Below are 22,481 nucleotides of genomic sequence, written 5' to 3'. Positions count from 1 at the left end.
TTTCAAATTTCACAAACTCCCCTTTTCCTCTTTCTGACCACCATCTCCTCACTTGCAACATATAATCCCTCCCTACAACTCTCCCTCCTTCTACTCCTCACACTAAACTTCACAGAAGCATTATGTCATTAGATCGGCAACAGCTTGCTATTTCCCGCAAACCTCTCCTCTCATCCTTCTCCTCTTTTTCCTGCCCTGACCAATCTATCTTCCACTATAATTCCACCTTTACATCCATCCTCGACAATCTGGGCCCTCTTACCATAGCTCGGAAATCACACACTCATCCTCAGCCCTGGCATACTCCTCTGACACGGTACCTACGCAGATGTTCCCGAGCAGAACTGGAGAAAATCTCGGAGTTCAGCTGATTTTCTTCATTACAAATTCATCTTGATCTCCTACTATTCTGCCCTTAATCTCTATAAGCAACATTACTTCTCTACTCTTATATCTACTCTTTCTTTAAACCCAAAACTTCTGTTCTCCACTTTCAATACTCTTCTCCGCCCACCCCCACACCCTAATACAACTTCTCTGTCAGCTCAAGACTTTGCTAGCAACTTCAATAACAAAATCAACTCCATCAGAAACGAAATCAGCTCTCAACACACTTCCATTCTCTGACCCCCTCAAACGCTCGCAATCATCCACAACCCACCTAGCCATAAACTTAGCTCTTTCTCCCCTGCTACCGAGGATGACGTTTCTGCACTTATACTGAGCTCTCACCTCACTACCTGTCCCCTTGACCCTATCCCCTCACAGCTACTCCCCTCCCTCTATTTTACCCTTACCCCTATACTCACACACAATTTCAACCTCTCCCTCAGCACCTGTATTTTTCCTTTATCTTTAAAACATGCACTGGTCACACCTATCCTCACAAAACCTTCCCTTGATCCAACTACCGCCCTATTTCCCTCCTCCATCTTGCCTCAAAGCTTCTTGAAAAGCTAGTATATGCACGCTTATCCCATTTCCTTACATTAAACTCCCTCCTTGACCCACTGCAATCTAAATTTCCTCCCCATCACTCCATAGAGACAGCAATCATTAAGGTTACCAACAACCTACTTACAGCAAAATCAAAAGGCCATTTCTCTCTGCTTATCCTCCTTGATCTGTCTGCAGCCTTTGGCACTGTTGACCACCCTCTTTTGCTCCCAACCCTCCAATCCTTCGGCATTTGTGACACAGCCCTCTCGTGGTTCTCTTCCTACCTGTCAAACCGTACCTTTAGTGTAGCCTTCTCTGAAGCCTCCTCTGCCCTGTCACCACTTTCTGTCTTTTCAAGTGAGCCTTGAAAAGTCAGCAGGGTGCATTTTCAAGTTCTGAGGATTAGTAGTTTTTCAATTTCCAGAGCTAAATTACATAAAAAGGGTCAAAATAAATAATGAAAATGTATTACATAGTTGTTTTATTGTTCATAGCTAAACATTTGATCTAAAAATCTCTGGCCTAGATTTAGAGTTTGGCGTTAGCTGTGAAAACCAGCGTTAGAGGCTCCTAACGCTGGTTTTAGGCGACCGCCGGTATTTGGAGTCACTCAAAATAGGGTCTAACGCTCACTTTCCAGCCGCGACTTTTCCATACCGCAGATCCCCTTACGTAAATTGCGTATACTATCTTTTCAATGGGATTTTTCTAACTCCGGTATTTAGAGTCGTTTCTGAAGAGAGCGTTAGACATCTAACGACAAAACTCCAGCCGCAGGAAAAAAGTCAGTAGTTAAGAGCTTTCTGGGCTAACGCCGGTTTCTAAAGCTCTTAACTACTTTACTCTAAAGTACACTAACACCCATAAACTACCTATGTACCCCTAAACCGAGGTCCCCCCACATCGCCGACACTCGAAAAAAATTTTTTAACCCCTAATCTGCCGACCGCCACCTACGTTATCCTTATGTACCCCTAATCTGCTGCCCCTAACACCGCCGACCCCTGTATTATATTTATTAACCCCTAATCTGCCCCCTCAACGTCGCCTCCACCTGCCTACACTTATTAACCCCTAATCTGCCGACCGCAAAGCGCCGCCACCTACGTTATCCTTATGTACCCCTAATCTGCTGCCCCTAACACCGCCGACCCCTATATTATATTTATTAACCCCTAATCTGCCCCCCACAACGTCGCCTCTACCTGCCTACACTTATTAACCCCTAATCTGCCGACCGGACCTGAGCGCTACTATAATAAAGTTATTAACCCCTAATCCGCCTCACTAACCCTATCATAAATAGTATTAACCCCTAATCTGCCCTCCCTAACATCGCCGACACCTAACTTCAATTATTAACCCCTAATCTGCCGACCGAATCTCGCCGCTATTCTAATAAATGTATTAACCCCTAAAGCTAAGTCTAACCCTAATACTAACACCCCCCTAAGTTAAATATAATTTAAATCTAACGAAATTAATTAACTCTTATTAAATAAATTATTCCAATTTAAAGCTAAATACTTACCTGTAAAATAAATCCTAATATAGCTACAATATAAATTATAATTATATTATAGCTATTTTAGGATTTATATTTATTTTACAGTTAACTTTGTATTTATTTTAACCAGGTACAATAGCTATTAAATAGTTAAGAACTATTTAATAGCTAAAATAGTTAAAATAATTACAAATTTACCTGTAAAAGAAATCCTAACCTAAGTTACAAATAAACCTAACACTAGACTATCAATAAATTAATTAAATAAACTACCTACAATTACCTACAATTAACCTAACACTACACTATCAATAAATTAATTAAATGCAATTGCTACAAAGAAATACAATTAAATAAACTAGCTAAAGTACAAAAAATAAAAAAGAACTAAGTTACAAAAAATAAAAAATTATTTACAAACATAAGAAAAATATTACAACAATTTTAAACTAATTACACCTACTCTAAGCCCCCTAATAAAATAACAAAGCCCCCCAAAATAAAAAAATGCCCTACCCTATTCTAAATTACTAAAGTTCAAAGCTCTTTTACCTTAAAAGCCCTGAACAGGGCCCTTTGCGGGGCATGCCCCAAGAAATTCAGCTCTTTTGCCTGTAAAAAAAAACATACAATACCCCCCCTCAACATTACAACCCACCACCCACATACCCCTAATCTAACCCAAACCCCCCTTAAATAAACCTAACACTAAGCCCCTGAAGATCATACTACCTTGTCTTCACCATGCCAGGTTCACCGATCGGTCCAGAAGAGCTCCTCCGATGTCCTGATCCAAGCCCAAGCGGGGGGCTGAAGAGGTCCATGATCCGGCTGAAGTCTTCATCCAAGCGAAGCGGTAGCATCCTGAAGACCTCCACCGCGGAACATCCATCCTGGCCGACGACTGAACGACGAATGACGGTTCCTTTAAATGACCTCATCCAAGATGGCGTCCCTCGAATTCCGATTGGCTGATAGGATTCTATCAGCCAATCGGAATTAAGGTAGGAATATTCTGATTGGCTGATGGAATCAGCCAATCAGAATCAAGTTCAATCCGATTGGCTGATCCGATCAGCCAATCAGATTGAGCTCGCATTCTATTGGCTGTTCCGATCAGCCAATCAGAATATTCCTACCTTAATTCCGATTGGCTGATAGAATCCTATCAGCCAATCGGAATTCGAGGGACGCCATCTTGGATGAGGTCATTTAAAGGAACCGTCATTCGTCGTTCAGTCGTCGGCCAGGATGGATGTTCCGCGGTGGAGGTCTTCAGGATGCTACCGCTTCACTTGGATGAAGACTTCAGCCGGATCATGGACCTCTTCAGCCCCCCGCTTGGGCTTGGATCAGGACATCGGAGGAGCTCTTCTGGACCGATCGGTGAACCTGGTATGGTGAAGACAAGGTAGGATGATCTTCAGGGGCTTAGTGTTAGGTTTATTTAAGGGGGGTTTGGGTTAGATTAGGGGTATGTGGGTGGTGGGTTGTAATGTTGGGGGGGGTATTGTATGGATTTTTTTTACAGGCAAAAGAGCTGAATTTCTTGGGGCATGCCCCGCAAAGGGCCCTGTTCAGGGCTGGTAAGGTAAAAGAGCTTTGAACTTTAGTAATTTAGAATAGGGTAGGGCATTTTTTTATTTTGGGGGGCTTTGTTATTTTATTAGGGGGCTTAGAGTAGGTGTAATTAGTTTAAAATTGTTGTAATATTTTTCTTATGTTTGTAAATATTTTTTTATTTTTTGTAACTTAGTTCTTTTTTATTTTTTGTACTTTAGCTAGTTTATTTAATTGTATTTCTTTGTAGCAATTGTATTTAATTAATTTATTGATAGTGTAGTGTTAGGTTAATTGTAGGTAATTGTAGGTAGTTTATTTAATTAATTTATTGATAGTCTAGTGTTAGGTTTATTTGTAACTTAGGTTAGGATTTCTTTTACAGGTAAATTTGTAATTATTTTAACTATTTTAGCTATTAAATAGTTCTTAACTATTTAATAGCTATTGTACCTGGTTAAAATAAATACAAAGTTACCTGTAAAATAAATATAAATCCTAAAATAGCTATAATATAATTATAATTTATATTGTAGCTATATTAGGATTTATTTTACAGGTAAGTATTTAGCTTTAAATTGGAATAATTTATTTAATAAGAGTTAATTAATTTCGTTAGATTTAAATTATATTTAACTTAGGGGGGTGTTAGTATTAGGGTTAGACTTAGCTTTAGGGGTTAATACATTTATTAGAATAGCGGCGAGATTCGGTCGGCAGATTAGGGGTTAATAATTGAAGTTAGGTGTCGGCGATGTTAGGGAGGGCAGATTAGGGGTTAATACTATTTATGATAGGGTTAGTGAGGCGGATTAGGGGTTAATAACTTTATTATAGTAGCGCTCAGGTCCGGTCGGTAGATTAGGGGTTAATAAGTGTAGGCAGGTGGAGGCGACGTTGTGGGGGGCAGATTAGGGGTTAATAAATATAATATAGGGGTCGGCGGTGTTAGGGGCAGCAGATTAGGGGTACATAGGGATAATGTAAGTAGCGGCGGTTTACGGAGCGGAAGATTAGGGGTTAATAATAATATGCAGGGGTCAGCGATAGCGGGGGTGGCAGATTAGGGGTTAATAAGTGTAAGGTTAGGGGTGTTTAGACTCGGGGTACATGTTAGAGTGTTAAGTGCAGACGTAGGAAGGGTTACCGCATAGCAAACAATGGGGCTGCGTTAGGAGCTGAACGCGGCTTTTTTGCAGGTGTTTGGTTTTTTTTCAGCTCAAACAGCCCCATTGTTTCCTATGGGGGAATCGTGCACGAGCACGTTTTTGAGGCTGGCCGCGTCCGTAAGCAACTCTGGTATCGAGAGTTGAAGCTGCGTTGAAAATGCTCTACGCTCCTTTTTTGGAGCCTAACGCAGCCTTTATGTGGACTCTCGATACCAGAGTTATTTTTATGGTGCGGCCAGAAAAAAGCCGGCGTTAGTTTTTCGGGTCGTTACCGACAAAACTCCAAATCTAGGCCTCTATGTTTTAACAGTCCCTCTAACTCTAGCTTCTGTAGAATATTTTTTGATGTTCAGTTTCCTTCAAATTCAAAGCCATTCCAGTGGTCCCTCAACAGTGGGACTTTTTTTTTTCTTTTGTTCTAACAGTGGAATTTTTAACTAGGAAATGTAACAACAATATTAACGTTTTATGAATGAAGAGCAGTAGTGATGTAACTGTAACTTATTTTGTGTAACCCTTTAACTATTGAGTAATTCCGTATCTCTATATTAAAGTTCTGTTGTCCGTTACAATAATTATTATATTTAAAACAAATTAACATGTTGTTTGCTGCAATTGTTTTTCAATAGACAAACTTCATTCACCACTTGCCTTATTTGGAGGAGCCAACCCGGGGCTTGACTCTGGAGACAACAAGGCTAGCCACAATCACAATGTTAATATAAACTGCATTGTTTTGCAGAAGTTATCTTGTAAAGCAAATTGGGGAAATATATTTAGCAGGGTTAGCCTTAAGAAGTCAGCAGGGTGCATTCCCATCTCAGAAAATTAGAAAAAACACAATTTTCAGAGATAAATTACATGCAAATGGGGCAAAATAAATGAGGAAAGTATACTGCAAAATTGTATCTCAAAGGTTTTTACTGTCGCGTTAAGTATGTTTTACACTTTTGGTCGTATTGAATTTAACATTAGTTTCATATTTTTATTTTATTTTTTGCTGTGAGTTACAAACTTATTTACTTATTTTTTGGCTTCATCAGATCATGAACTTACAGAAAAATATCTCTTTACACAGATGTGCCCAAAATTGCAAATATCCACCTCCTAAGCGCAAAATTGTATATATTGTACAAAACGCTTTGGGCTCCATTTATCATTCATTCTGGAAATACGACTTTCAGTTCTCCTATCAGTTCTTTTTTCCTTTGGAGAGGCACACATGTGTGCCCATATTTATCATAAAAACGGTAGTATTTTCACGCTAATTTCCAAAGTCGAGCTGTGTCGGATTAATGATAAATCTCTCCATTAGTATTATATATGCACTTTATTTATCATTAAAAATACTCCCAAATAGACTTGATTTTTGTATAGAACCTGTCAAACTTTTTTTAATGGAAATCTTCAATATTTCAATACAAACCTAATATAATAACAATGTAATTAGAAAAATATCATTTTTTTCTTTTTGAATTATGAAAAAACATGTAACCTAATATATGTAATTTAACCAATAAATGCATTTTTTGTTTGACTCATGTGTAAGAAAGCTTTATATTTCTTTTTACATGCTAAAATGCTAACAATAAAAATAGCTGTACCAAACAATCTTAGCTTTATCTTCTTCCACACCACCTGCATTACTTATGACTCCTATAGATATGCAAAAATGACAGTGGTGACCAAAAATATGTTAAGAAGTCTGTACATGTATTACATCTCTACTTGGATCTAATATTGTTAGCTTTATTCTATAAATAGGGCATATTTCCATCATTAAGATGAAAGAAATAGCTGCCAAAATTATTTCCATCATTAAGACGAAAGAAATAGCTGCCAAAATTAAGAAATATTCCATCTTCTCTCTGGAAAAAAATGGAGTAAATTCATAACAGTGGTTCTGGAGAACTTTCGTGGTCGTATTAGTAGAAACATTTTTGGTTCTCCTAAAATGCAAAATAATGATACATCTGAATTTCGGCGAGTACTAAAGCGTATTTTTAAAAATACGTCAGAAAAGGGGCATTTTTTGTGCTTCCTTTGACGCACGTGCGCCTTGGCGAGAGAGAATAGAGTGGGAGAATTTTGCTGTTGTATTTGCTTATTTTTATGCGTATTTTACGATGATAAAAAGGAGAACGGTTATGACAGCATATTTATAGGCACAAATGTATTGCAATGATAAATGGAGCCCTTTATGATTTCACATTTGGAATTAATTTATTATCCCAAAACACCAAAATGAAGAATTCTATACCAATGCTTTCCACGCAAATTAGTTGCTGAAATTTTTTTATTATTATTTTGCACCATCTTGAAGTTAAAGCAGAAAAAGAATGGGGATAAAATATCCAAGTATATAATATTCATTTTAAAATGACACACAATTCTGATTTCAGAGAGAGGTAAAAAAAATATTCAGTATGACATTCCATATGTGTATTAGTCAGAGATGCAAGTAGCTTTTAACTAGACATGTGCAATTAGTTTCGGCCGAATTTAGTTTTCGGACAAATTTTGACCGATTCAGAGATTGAAATGAATCCGAATTTCCGAATCGGCACCATAACTAAAATCCCGAAAAATTCCGACAATGAATTTCCAAATTTTCGGATTCCATTCTTTATTCATATTCGGAATTTTTCTTTGTTCTAATCTAAACCGCAGTTCCCCGACATTGCCGACACTAACTAAATCACTAAATAAAGCTATTATCCCTTAAACCGCCATTCCCTGACTGTGGTTTAGTTTGTCGGGGATGTCGGGGAACTGCGGTTTAGGGGTTAATAGGTTTAGTTAGTGTCGGCGATGTCGGAAAACTTCGGTTTAGAGGTTATTAGGTTTAGTTAGTGTCGGCGATGTTGGGGAACTGCGGTTTAGGGGTTAATAGGTTTAGTTAGTGTTGGCTATGTGGGGGGCGGCGGTTTAAGTGTTAATAGGTTTAGTTACTGTTGGCGATGTGGGGGGGGGACACGCATTTTAGGGGTTAATAGCTTTATTTAGTGTCGGCGATGTGGGTGGTGGCAGTGGTTTTAAATAATTTTGTTTCGGCAATCGGACAGCATATTAGTTATATTTAGTTAAATCGTTTTTTTCGGATCCTTTCGTTTTTTTGGATCCAATCTTTATTCATATGCATTATTCTTTTCTAAACTTTAGAATAGAATAATGAATATACAGTAAATAAAGAATGGATCCGAAATAACGAACGGATCCGAAAAAAACTATTTAACTTAACATAACTAATTTGACAAAACTATTTTTTTTTTAACTTAACTAAATAAATTTGCGGAAACAAAATTATTTATTAAACTAATGAAAACTAAACAAAACAAAAATTTTAGTGTTGCACGTGTCTACTCTTAACCAAATTTACAACAAAACAAAATAAAGCAAGTAGTTGTTGATAAAGTGTAAACATTGTCATGGTTATTGTGCCTTTTAGTGGACATTATTACTATAATTATTAATTATGACTGAAATGAAAGCTATAAAGACATGGCTCGAATTTTTTCAATGGAGGGGACTCTCTCCTTTAAAATAGGCAGTCTTGTAATATGTTCATATGGATAGCCTGATGAACAATAAGGACTTATGTAGATTCACCATATCCCCAAAATAGGATAGATGCTATGAGGTAATTGTCATTGTCACAACAATTGACTAGCAGCTACTAGACACAGAACCACACATTTGAAAGAGGGAGGTTGTCTCTTTTAGTTAAAGGGATCTTATATACCTTTAGATATTGTGAGGAGTGATTAATACTCTCATAATCTGTGTTTGGGTCTGCAATGGGGGCTCTTTAAAGCCCCTCTTTCCTATAGATGAAGTTCTTCTGCTATTGGCCACTTTTCAATTGCATGTGACATAACTGTGATGATGTATGATAAAGTCACCTTATACTGCCAATTCTGCTCATGTCAACATAATAGGGGAGGTTTCTTCCACCCTCAAAAAGTAAAAAAAAAAAAGAATAATATCCCCAATTCACATCTCTGGGATTCTCTACATGGAATATAGCTGGTATAAAAATATAAAAGTATAAGAAGATAAGAAGGGGGGGGGGGGGGAGGCTGAGCCTGGTAATTATTCTGGATATATGTTTGGGGTCTAAGGGGCGGGGGAGGGAAACTTTCTGGTATATAATTAGATATTCTCCGATTTCAACCATGGCGAATTTATAAGGAATAACAAGATAAGAGGTAGTAGGTACATTCTGCCACAATAGTTTCTCTAGGGTGGTAGATATTACACAGACCAGCATTAGTTATGTATAGTTATCACATGCAATATGGTCAATATATCTAGCTAGAACATAGTAGGGCCAAGCTATAGTCAGAAAACTTTTAAATTAAACTCCAGTCAGTATGAATGACATAAGTGATTGCGGCAAACTGGCGGACAGCCAGTCTGCGTACGAGGGAGCAATTGTCAGTGTCTAGCTTGGCAAAACAAGGTGTCAGTTCAAGTAAAACAAGCTTGGCTACCTCCTAAATTGTCTGTCATCTAGAATTGTCATGATATAAGGCTAAACAATAGTGTAGACTAACTTCTCAGAATCTATAGATAGCAAGTATGTACTGAAACTTTTGTTGAAGAGCATGGTTACATATGATTTAACTAATAACAGAGGATCTAGACAAATCTCAGTGATATGGCCCTTACATGACTTTCCTATATGAGCCGAGAGCAAAAGGAGTGGGCAATAATGTATAACCCTGACATATTAAATAAAACAAAACTCTATATCTAAGCTTAACTATGTATCTTAAGGAATAGTAACATATAACATAAGAAAGAGTCATTAATGACATAACTGAAACCTGGAAGGCCATGAAGATAGGCAGTGGCGCTCAATCCACCCCGGATTTCGGGTGAGCCAAGTAGCATAGCATCAAAATAGAAATGAGATGCCATGGCAGTCCCAGTTCCTGTGGCTGTGTCCCTAAGTAGATGACATAGTCCTGGAGAGAACAATTTAGGGAGCCGTGCTCCATCTCTGGCGAAGTCTGAGCTGATTCAGGCGCTTTCTCTCCCCTCCTGCTGAGAATCATCCCAAACAAGGCAGCATGTAGCAACCCGGCATCTGGACGGTTGTGAGATAATGTCTCGAGTTCTAAGGGTGCCAAGCGCGTCGGTGTATGCTTAGTCTGCACGGCAGTCTGGTGAGCTGCCCTCGCACACTGACTACCAGCTGACTCTAAGATGGCTATCGAGGTCTCCTGCTGCGGGGTCGACCGTGGTTCCTGCGGTAGCTGCTTAGCCAGGTCAAGTAGCGCTAGGAAGCTTTGCCGCAAATCAAAGAAGTGGTCATCCAAATAAAGACAGCATCGCATCCTCCTCCCTGTCTGTAGGTTCCATGACGTCAGGAGGCCAATACAGGCACAGGTAAGTATCTGCAGTGAGATGTTGAGAACTCTGTCGCCCTCCGCTTTTCCCTGATACAGTGTGAACGAAACACCAGCGGGAAGGGAAAATAGGGGGTGGGGGTTCAGCCGCTCCTAGTTTGAAGCCTAAAATGCACTGTTTGAGTGGAGCCGTGTTGGTAAAACGGAAATATAGTATAGGCTTGGGTATAAGTCCAAGAATAGTCTCAAAAATGGTGGCTCAGCTTCACAACGGTTCAGAGCTGCGTCATACCGGAGCATAATGTCTGAGCTTCCTTATTTTAGTCTCACACAAGCTGGCTTATGCTCCACTTGATAATATGTCAAAATAGTGTACAAGTTTAGTATAATCATTAGGATATGGAGACTTTTAGTAGGTTAATATAAGATTTCTTTGGAGAGCTCAGTGTAGAGACGTCTTCTCCTCTTGGCAGTTAGCTCCGCCCCCCCTGAGATATTGTTTAATGTGCATAAGATTGTAATGTAAAATATCTTCATTATCTCCACTGTTAAACATATCTCTATACATATAAATCCATGTTTCTCTATGTATGTGTATGTAATTCAATGTAAATTCCCTGCGTCTGCTTTTATGTCTAACACACAAGATCTCATATCTTTGAGCCCTTCTAACTTTTTTGCGCAATATTTTTTTTAAAATAATTTTTACTATACAGTGTAAATATGAGTGTAAGTGTACTTTGTTATGTTTTTTTGAAGTGTTTTGTGAAACTTTATGTTGTGCAAAACTGTTAACTACAGTACATTGAGCACGGAAAGGATTATTGCGTAAAGGCGAAAGTGCACACAATCACGATTTTTCACAACTAGTAATAGCTGCGCAAAGGAAATTGATTGCGAAAAGACCACATCGCATGCGGAAAACTCATAATGCACAACTGGTAATCTTGCCCTATGTGTTTTTGTTTTAAGAGCTAGTAAATTGCACATGCTACATAATCCCTAACCCTAGCAGATTAAAAGTACTTTGCAGTTTGATTTTCCCACTAAAATAAGTCACTATAGTGACTGTATATTGTGGAAATGTTTACTATTTTTTCCTATGCTAAATATGTGGCTTAATGTAAGAGCTTTTCTAACTGAGACATGAATATTTAACATGTAATATATGGAGTATATGTATATATATATATATATATATATATATATATATATATATATATATACAGGTAGCCCTCAGTTTACGCCGGGGTTAGGTTCCAGAAGGAATGGTTGTAAATCAAAACCGTTGTAATTTGAAACCCAGTTTATAATGTAAGTCAATGGGAAGTGAGGGAGTTAGGTTCCAGGCCCCTCTCAAAATTGTCATAAGTAACACCTAATACATTATTTTTAAAGTTTTGAAATGAAGACTTTAAATGCTAAACAGCATTACAAACCTAATAAAATAATCACACAACACAGACTATATAATTAAACTAAGTTAAATGAACAAAAACATTTGCTAAACAACATTATAAACCTAATAAAATAATCACACAACACAGACTTCACTTGCATTTTTCTGCAAACAGTTCTTTCTATGCATTCCAATCTGGACTGATTTATAGATAGGAAGATCTTTTTCCTTTGAAATCTGCTCGATAGCTCAGGTCTAGTTAAACTGATTAATGCTTTGCTGCAGCACAAGCGGACAGCTCCACCTACTGGCTATTTTAATAAATGCCACCTGTATATATATATATATATATATATGTATATATATATATATATATATATATATATATAATGTCATATCTCCATTTCAGTTATGCAACCCATATGGATTATGTTAACTTGTTAGCTTTGGACAGACACTTTATGATATACAACCTTTATGTCCGCAATCATCTACAAGGCAAGCGCTTATTGTTAATGGATTTAACACTATTATCCACACATTTTGCGGTCAGCCGAGGCAGTGGGCCATGTTTATAGCTGATTCCTTAGTCAATTATTCTATCTTAGCTAGAGCTATATTTATATTACTGACTAAGCCCATATAATAGTTATTGTGCTCCCAGTTTAACCAGTATTCCACATATTTTATCTTATGAGCACATATTATTCTGATGCACAATTAGCTTCCCTATATTTAGATTTTAGTCCTTCATAGAATGGCATTTAATATCTCTCATCTGGCTGATATTCCTATTTCATTGCCCTTTTAATCAAAATATTAAAGCAACCTGTTTGCCTCCCACTATAATAAATGTCAACCCCCTGGACATTATTCCACCAGGCTATTTATTTTATTTTGTGATATTTTAGCTCTAAGAAGTTTGTTTTGTTGAGACATCCTACATCACTGAATAAGATACATAATTAGTAGTCTCCTTCTTATCTTGGTTTTGCTAAATGTTTATTTTATTATAAAACAAAAAAACAATATCCAATATACTCTTACCAATCAATATCTTAAATTGCTTACTTAATACTGCATATGTAGTTTTTTTCCTTTTATATTCCCCTATATTTTCAATTTTATCTCGTTGTTGCCCAGGTGTGACCACTAGCTCCTATAAAGGGGTTAACATTTTTTGTTTCTTGTTAATTATTAGTTATATTATATTATTCCCTTGGAATTACCATTATCAATATTTAGATTGCAATAAAGAAGAGTTTACTAGAATATTGCAAAGACAAGGTATGTCGTGTGACACCCAAGAGCAGTCTCTTCAGGCCCAGACACCTTCTATTCATACAATTGCACCTTATGTGTTTGAGGCCTAAGAGTGACCTCCTACTTTACATTTAGAAGGTTTGCAACTAGAATGGCATCCTATAATACTACTAGCAACTATACTCACCATTTATGGTACTTCTATTTTGTTGATGTACAGTGCATTTTACTTTAACTTTGAACTGAACCTATATTGTTTTTTACATTCTGTACAATGTTTGTATTTCTATTAGAAAACTTCAATAAAAAAAATGAAATAGAATAATAATTCTAGTTAAATTATTTTTAGGAGTTAGATAATCCCATTACATTATCCAATTGAAATAGTATGTTAAAAGCATTTCAATTAAAGAAACAATATTACATCTGTTAAAATTCTATGTATTTGACTTAAAAGTCGAGATTACTACAATCCACACTCTTTGGCCTAGATTTGGAGTTTGGCGTTAGCCGTGAAAACCAGTGTTAGAGGCTCCTAACGCTGGTTTTAGGCTACCGCCGGTATTTGGAGTCATTCAAAAAAGGGTCTAACGCTCACTTTTCAGCCGCGACTTTTCCATACCGCAGATCCCCTTACGTCAATTGCGTATCCTATCTTTTCAATGGGATCTTTCTAACTCCGGTATTTAGAGTCGTGTCTGAAGTGAGCGTTAGAAATCTAACGACAAAACTCCAGCCGCAGAAAAAAGTCAGTAGTTAAGAGCTTTCTGGGCTAACGCCGGTTTATAAAGCTCTTAACGTCTGTGCTCTAAAGTACACTAACACCCATAAACTACCTATGTACCCCTAAACCGAGGTCCCCCCACATCGCCGACACTCGATTAATTTTTTTAACCCCTAATCTGCCGACCGCCACATACGTTATACTTATGTACCCCTAATCTGCTGCCCCTAACACTGCCGACCCCTATATTATATTTATTAACCCCTAACCTGCCCCCAACAACGTCGCAGCCAGCTACCTACAATAATTAACCCCTAATCTGCCGACCGCAAAGAGCGGCCACCTACATTATAGATATGTACCCCTAATCTGCTGCTCCTAACACCGCCGACCCCTATATTATATTTATTAACCCCTAATCTGCCCCCCTCAACGTCGTCTCCACCTGCCTACACTTATTAACCCCTAATCTGCCGAGCGGACCGCACCGCTACTATAATAAAGTTATTAACCCCTAATCCGCCTCACTAACCCTATAATAAATAGTATTAACCCCTAATCTGCCCTCCCTAACATCGCCGACACCTAACTTCAATTATTAACCCCTAATCTGCCGACTGGAGCTCACCGCTATTCTAATAAATGTATTAACCCCTAAAGCTAAGTCTAACCCTAACAATAAAACACCCCCCTAAGTTAGGTGCAGACGTAGGAAGTGTTTCCCCATAGCAAACAATGGGGCTGCGTTAGGAGCTGAACACGGCTTTTTTGCAGGTGTTAGGTTTTTTTTCAGCTCAAACAGCCCCATTGTTTCCTATGGGGGAATCGTGCACGAGCACGTTTTTGAGGATGGCCGCGTCCGTAAGCAACTCTGGTATCGAGAGTTGAAGTTGTGTTAAATATGCTCTACGCTCCTTTTTTGGAGCCTAACGCAGCCATTCTGTGGACTCTCAATACCAGAGTTATTTTAAAGGTGCGGCCAGAAAAAAGCCAGCGTTAGATACGCGGGTCGTTACAGACAAAACTCTAAATCTAGCCGTTTGTAAATAAATCCAGGATAGGACTAATGTGTTATTTAATGGAATAAGTCTTAATATACTATCAATCTCTACATCCATTACATCCCCCCCCCCAATATTGTACCATGCCCATAATATGGAAATGAACCTCAGATATTCAGCAGCAAATAATAACTTATGAACTGGAAAAACATGAAGTAAAAAGGCTGTTAGTAAATGTTGCCCATTGTCATTATCTTGCTGGTCTTAAAGAGTACTAAGAACAACTATACTCTGTGTTCAACGTATTACAGCATTTAAAGTTGCAAATTGAACTGAAATTAAAGGGATATGAAACACAATTTTTTTCTTTCATGATTAGATAGAGAGTGCAATTTAAAGCAACTTTCTAATATACTCCTATAATCAATTTCTCTTCATTCTCTTGGTATGTTTATTGAAAGAAGGAATGTAAGCCTAGGAGTCGGCCCATTTTTGGATCAGCACTTGGGTAGCTCTTGCTGATTGGTGGCTAAATGTAACATATTGCTGGAGCAGATTAAGTTTGACTATTGTCTCATACCCTATTTGCTTGACTGCATGGAGCATGCTTAGGGGCCGAATTATCATGTCCGCTGCACATCGATAAATGCCCACAGCATATGCTCTTGGCATTTATCATTACACCAGCAGTTCTTGTGAACTTTCGGTTCGGATCGATTCAAATTCGGAAGAAATCGAATGAATTCGTTTCGGATTCATTTGGATTCTTTCGGATTCGTGTGAAATTCGGTTCGGTTCGAATCGATTCGGATTTTTCGGAATTTCGGCACTGTTAAGTGGGATGTGCTGTGTATTACACTAGTATACTGTACAATACTAGTGTAATACATGGCCATCCGAATCCATCCAAATCCATCCGAATCCATCCGAATCCATCCGAATAAATTCGAATCGATTCGGATTTATTCAGTAGATTCGGCACTGCCGCAATTCGGAAATTCGAATCGATCCGAATTCCGAATTTGGCAAAATTCGTCCGAATTTCGATTCGGACCGAACCGAATCGCACATGTCTAATTTCTGGCAATGTCTGTCTGCCGCCTCAGAGCAGACGGACAGGTTATGGAGCAGCGGTCTTTAGACCGCTACTTCATAACTTGTGTTTCCAGTGAGCCTGCAGGCTTGCCAGAAACACGGGGCATGAAGCTCCATACGGAGCTTGATAAATATGCCCCATTGTGTGTTCCTGGTGCCTGTCCTATGAAAGGGTATTTATCAGCCAATCAGCAATTGCAATTGTCACTGCATCTCCTGATTAGTTGATCATTTTGCCTTTGTTAGGCAGTACCAGAAGCACGACATGACTGCTTCTTTTCACTTTTCTTTACATTTATAAGTTACCAAACAAATAGGGCAGGTAGATATTAGTCAACATAATTAGTAATATTAAACATTTTTTAAAAAAAATTGTTATCTCTTAAAGGGGCATGAAAACAAAAAATAAACTTTCATGGTCAGAGAAGTGCATTGCTGCTTTAGAGCAGACTTTACCTATGTGTTTAACCACATTTCATTAGTTAAAGGGACACTGAACCCATTTTTTCTTCTTTCATTATTCAGATAGAGCATGATATTTTAAGAAACTTTCTATTTACTCATATTATCAATTTTTCTTCGTTCTCTTGGTATCTTTATTGAAAAGAAGGAATGTAAGCCTAGGAGCCAGGCCATTTTTGGTTCAGCACTTGGGTAGTGCTTGCTGATTGGTGGTTAAATGTAACATATTTCTGGAGCAGATTAAAGGGACACTAACCCCAATTTTTTTATTTCATGATTCAGATAAAGCATTCAATTTTAAGCAATTTTCTAATTTACTCCTATTTCAATTTTTCTTCTGTCTCTTCCTATCTTTATTTAAAAAACAGGAATGTGATGCATAGGAGCCAGCCCATTTTTGGTTGAGAACCTGGGTTATGCTTGCTTCTTAGTGGGTAAATGTAAGCCTCCAATAAGCAAGCTCTATCCATGGTGCTGAACCTAAAATGGCTTGGCTGCTAAGATTTACATTCCTGCTTTTAAAATAAAGATTGCAAGAGAACGAAAATTTGATAATAGGAGTAAATTAGAAAGTTGCTTAAAATTTTATGCTCTATCTGAATCATAAAAGAAAAAAAATGGGTTCAGTGCCCCTTTAAGTTTGACTATTGTCTCATACCCTATTTGCTTGACTGCATGGAGCATGCTTAGTATGTTTCTGGTGCCTGTCCTATTAAAGGGTATTCATCAGCCAATCAACAATTGCAATTCTCACTGCATCTCCTGATTAGTTAATCATTTTGCCTTTGTTAGGCAGTACCAGAAGCACGACATGACTGCTTCTTTTCATTTTTCTTTACATTTATCAGTTACCAAACACATAGGGCAGATAGATATCAGTCAAAAATTAACTGCTCTAGTAATATCAAACATTTTTTTTCCATGTTATCTCTCTTAAAGGGGCATAAAAACAAACATTAAACGTTCATGGTCAGAGTAGTGCCTTGCGGCTTTAGAGCAGACTTTACCTATGTGTTTAACCACATTTCAGTAGTTAACCGTTATATGCTAGCAATACTGCAATAATAAAATGCTCTAGCACATTAGAGAATTCTCTTTTTGTTCTTATGCCCCTTTGCTTGAGGGTTAATTGCCTCAGAAATATGTTTATTTTGTGAAAAATAAAATAAAAATGTATCTTAGATTCTAATAAAGATAATCCACCATCTTTCCTATAATACAAGATGTTTTACATTGTGCGTTGGGGCAATCCACAAGGTGGCTACAATATACATTTCATGTGCAGTGTATAGATTGTTTTAGCATTACTTAAAAATGAGCTACCTATTAGCTATGCATAACGATTCCCTTTGCAAAACAGATTACGAATATAATGCCAGACTTTACCATATGGAATCATATATAATAAAGCTAGTGTGCCCAAATAAATACGTTTTTTTCAGAAAGAAAATATGGCTGTGTGCATATAAAATCATTTTTCGTGCTCTTTAAAGGGACACAAGACCAAAAACTTTTCTTTCATGATTCAGAAAGAGTATACAATTTTAAACAATATTCCAAGTTACTTTAATTAGCAAATTTGCTTTATTCCTTTGGCATTTTCTTATATTCCAAAAGGAGCAGCATTGCATTCAGGAAGCTAGCTAAACACATTGGGTGAACCAATGACATGAGTTATCTATGTGCAACCACCAATCAGCAGCTAGGCGCAGTGGCGTCACTAGGGGGGGTGCGAGATGTGCATTTTTTGCCACAGCCAACAGGGGCTTGCCACCCATCGGACATTTGTTTTTTCACTGTATGAATAAAGAGTAAGGTACCTTACATTTTAGACTGTAATGCACCATTTTAATAGCGATTTGAATGTTTCACATATCGCATCCTTTTGAACTTGGTTTTACTATCTAGGGAGATGTCCCTATTTCATATTTTAAAACTTTTTATGTGAGTAGTATTGACTGTTTTGTATAAAAACCCTTTATCCACTGTAAGTTTTACTTATTTGGTTTTAGACAGAATATCTTTTGGTACATTTAATACATTTCATTAGTTTTTCATACTTTTATGTGAGCAACATTTATTTAGAACCACTTTAACATTGTGAGTTACACCTTTTTGGTTTTAAATAGAATATATTTTGACATATATTTATATCTTTGTGTCTTATCCACAATATAGATTTGTGACCATCTATGGTATACATATTAATAGTGTAGTATATATCCCAGCTATTTTTATCACCAGTTCTATTTTCTCTTATTTTGATCCTTTATCTATTTCATAACTACTGGGGAGGAGGAGTTTTTTCAGTTCTTGGCTATTGGGATATATTGTTAGTGCCGACTATCACCCCTCTTACACAAGAAAGCAAATTAGATAATAGAAGTAAATTGGAAAGTTGTTTAAAATTGTATGTTCTATCTGAATCATCAAAGAAAATTTTTGAGTTCCATGTCCCTTTAAAGGGACTTAACACCCTATATTTACTAGATTATATATCACTATATCACAACCTGTTTGTCAGATGTAACATAGTCTATAATTGTGATGCTATAAAATTTATCTCTGGCTTAGGTAAAAAAAAAGAAGCACTATTTGTTACCAAATTAAATTTGAAATGTTTTATGCATATCATTTTAAACAATTTTCCAATTCTGTTATCAATTTTGCTTAGTTTTCTTGTTGCTATCCTTTGTTAACGAGTAATCATAGGTGAGTCCATGAGCATGCATATGTCTTTAGCCATCTGTCAGCAGTGTTTTTATAAATATTAAAGGGACATTGTACACTAGATTTTTCTTCACCTAAATGAGTTGTACATGATCAATTTATATAGCCCATAGTTATTTTGTAAAAATGTATAGTTTTGCATATTTTTAAATCACATTGTGCTGATTTTCAGACTCCTAACCAAGCCCCAAAGTTTTAGATGTATACTGATGTATACAGACTTCACATTGCTTCTGCTTGTATAATGGGTCTATGCATATGCTGAGGAGGGGGAGGGTCTGCTATCAGCCCCTTTCAGTGGGTGTTCCAGACTAATCTCACCAACAGTGCTAAAGTGGGAGCTTCTAAGTAAGTTTTTAAAAAGGTTTTATACTGGATTTTTATATCAGTATCTGTGCATATTATTCTTTATAGTAGTGTCTATTACATGCAGCTAAATTAAAATTGGTGTATAGTGACCCTTTAAACATTGTTGCAAATACTTCTGCCATAGACTGCTAAAGACACATGCATGCTCCTAAGCTTTTATCAGCTTACCTAGGTTTACTTTCAACAACAGACACCAAAAGAGCAGAGCAAATTTAACAGAAGTAAATTGGAAAGTCATTTAAAATGCAATATTCTATCTGATTCGTGAAAGTCTAATTCTGACTTTACTGTCCCTTTAAGTATTTGATTCTTTGGATCAATCAATTATACTAACTGTAGTTGGACCCATCTTTTAGAAAAGACATGTGTTCTATAATTATTCACATCCTGAAGAAAAGAAAACACAGCTAAGTAATAGATCATTTATGTTATAATTATCAGGCTTTGTATTGTTTGTTTATTGATACAATCAATACAGCTTGAAAAGAGGCAGAACAGAGACAGCCGCAGCAATTGATCTGTTTTTGTTGAGAACATTGATCATTTAAGCCACGATTTAATAAACAGTACTAAAACATTGGTATCCCATTTAACATGATTACGTTTTTTTTTATAATGAAAACTACAAGGTTTCAGCGTGTGCACATATGTTTATACAATCTATCCATTTCTAGACTGAGCATTATGTTAGTAGCTGTATTGTGCTTTATATGGGGCAGGTAATACAATGTTATAAGACAAGGTTGTTTTATTATAGCTATATGTCTTTAGTGTTTTATTGCAGGGCACATTTTTAAGGCTTCTATTGAATGACATAAAATCTTGTTTTTTTAGCCGATTATGTTTGAATTGGCTATAGATTGAAATTGATTAACTATAAAATATTTAAACTGTAGCGCTGTTATTATATTGTTGCCTGTTTCATCAAATCCTCCTTTTATAGTAAGGAGATATATTGAGCGTTATCTCACCGCTTTAGTTACTGAGATGAATCGGTCATAGCTGATCAGGACGATGTTAAACACAGATGCAGTGCATAGGAGATAGTCCATTACCAGCCACAACTTGCACAATCCTTTGCCAAACTTCCACTGGCCAGTCAGGACATAGGGGATGTAGAGAGGGATGCAGAATCCACCTGTGTTACAAATATACATTACATCTCAGAAACACAAAAGGGTAAGATATATTTTGAATTAAGCCTAATTATAAATAATACACAAGCTTATGTTTTATCATAGCTGGAATCTAGAACTATAGGGCGTATTACTAAATACAAAATATAGAGTAACAGGCGATTTGGGGCACTTTTACTCAATATAAAGGTATATTTCTATAGAACATCAGGGTACCTGTACGTTAACATTAAAGAATGGCAGTGCTGTTTGAGTGAAGGCTATGGGAATTCAGTTTTTCTTAGCACACATAGGAATCAGCAGGTATAGCCCAGAATTCAGTTTGTTTTTCACACACAGACACAGGAATCAGCAGGTATAGCCCTGAATTCAGTTAGTTTTATGTCACACACAGACACAGGAATCATTAGGTATAGCCCACAATTCAGTTAGTTTTATATCACACACAGACATATGAATCAGCAGGTATAGCACTGAATTCAGTTAGTTTTATATCACACACAGACACAGGAATCATTAGGTATAGCCCACAATTCAGTTAGTTTTATATCACAGACATAGGAATCAGCAGGTATAGCCCTGAATTCAGTTAGTTTTATATCACACACAGACATAGGAATCAGCAGGTATATCCCTGAATTCAGTTAGTTTTATATCACACACATACACAGGAATCAGCAGGTATAGCCATGAATTCAGTTTGTTTTATATCACACACAAAGGAATCAGCAGGTATAGCCCTGAATTCAGTTAGTTTTATATCACACACATACACAGGAATCAGCAGGTATAGCCCTGAATTCAGTTAGTTTTATATCAGACATAGACATATGAATCAGCAGGTATAGCCCTGAATTCAGTTAGTTTTATATCACACACAGACACAGGAATCATCAGGTATAGCCATGAATTCAGTTTGTTTTATATCACACACAAAGGAATCAGCAGGTATAGCCCTGCATTCAGTTAGTTTTATATCACACACAAAGGAATCAGCAGGTATAGCCCTGAATTCAGTTAGTTTTATATCACACATAGACATATGAATCAGCAGGTATAGCCCTGAATTCTGTTTGTCTTATATCACACACAGACACAGGAATCAGCAGGTATAGTCCTGAATTCAGTTTGTTTTATATCACACACAGACATAGAAATCTGAAGGTATAGCCCTGAATTCAGTTAGTTTTATATCACACACAGACACAGGAATCAGCAGGTATAGCCCTGAATTCAGTTTGTTTTATATCACACACAGACATGGGAATCAGCAGGTATAGCCCTGAATTCAGTTTGTTTTATATCACACACAGACATGGGAATCAGTGCAGGTATAGCCCTGAATTCAGTTTGTTTTATATCACACACAGACATGGGAATCAGCAGGTATAGCCCTGAATTCAGTTTGTTTTATATCACACAGACATGGGAATCAGTGCAGGTATAGCCCTGAATTCAGTTTGTTTTATATCACACACAGACATAGGAATCAGCAGGTATAGCACTGAATTCAGTTTGTTTTATATCACACAGACATGGGAATCAGTGCAGGTATAGCCCTGAATTCAGTTTGTTTTATATCACACACAGACATGGGAATATGCAGGTATAGCCCTGAATTCAGTTTGTTTTATATCACACACAGACATGGGAATCTGCTGGTATAGCCCTGAATTCAGTTTGTTTTATATCACACACAGACATAGGAATCTGCAGGTATAGTCCTGAATACCACATAGGCTCTGGCTATAAAGTATAACTGTAACCTAGGAA

At 37.1% G+C, this 22,481-nt stretch overlaps 1 protein-coding gene across 1 annotated transcript in view; it reads right to left on the bottom strand.

Moving 5' to 3' along the window:
- LOC128664541 (histamine H3 receptor-like) overlaps window positions 1–22,481 on the bottom strand; it is a 221,910-nt gene that overhangs the window by 92,583 nt on the left and 106,846 nt on the right. Inside the window, exon 4 of the mRNA XM_053719362.1 lies at window positions 20,544–20,710. Coding sequence (XP_053575337.1) covers window positions 20,544–20,710 — 167 coding nt within the window. The remainder of the gene's footprint in view (window positions 1–20,543; window positions 20,711–22,481) is intronic.

Source organism: Bombina bombina, chromosome 1 (genome assembly GCF_027579735.1).
Source record: "Bombina bombina isolate aBomBom1 chromosome 1, aBomBom1.pri, whole genome shotgun sequence".
Classification (NCBI taxonomy): domain Eukaryota; kingdom Metazoa; phylum Chordata; class Amphibia; order Anura; family Bombinatoridae; genus Bombina; species Bombina bombina.
Note: the sequence above shows the minus strand (reverse complement) of the source record. Positions and strands in the feature narration are given on the sequence as shown.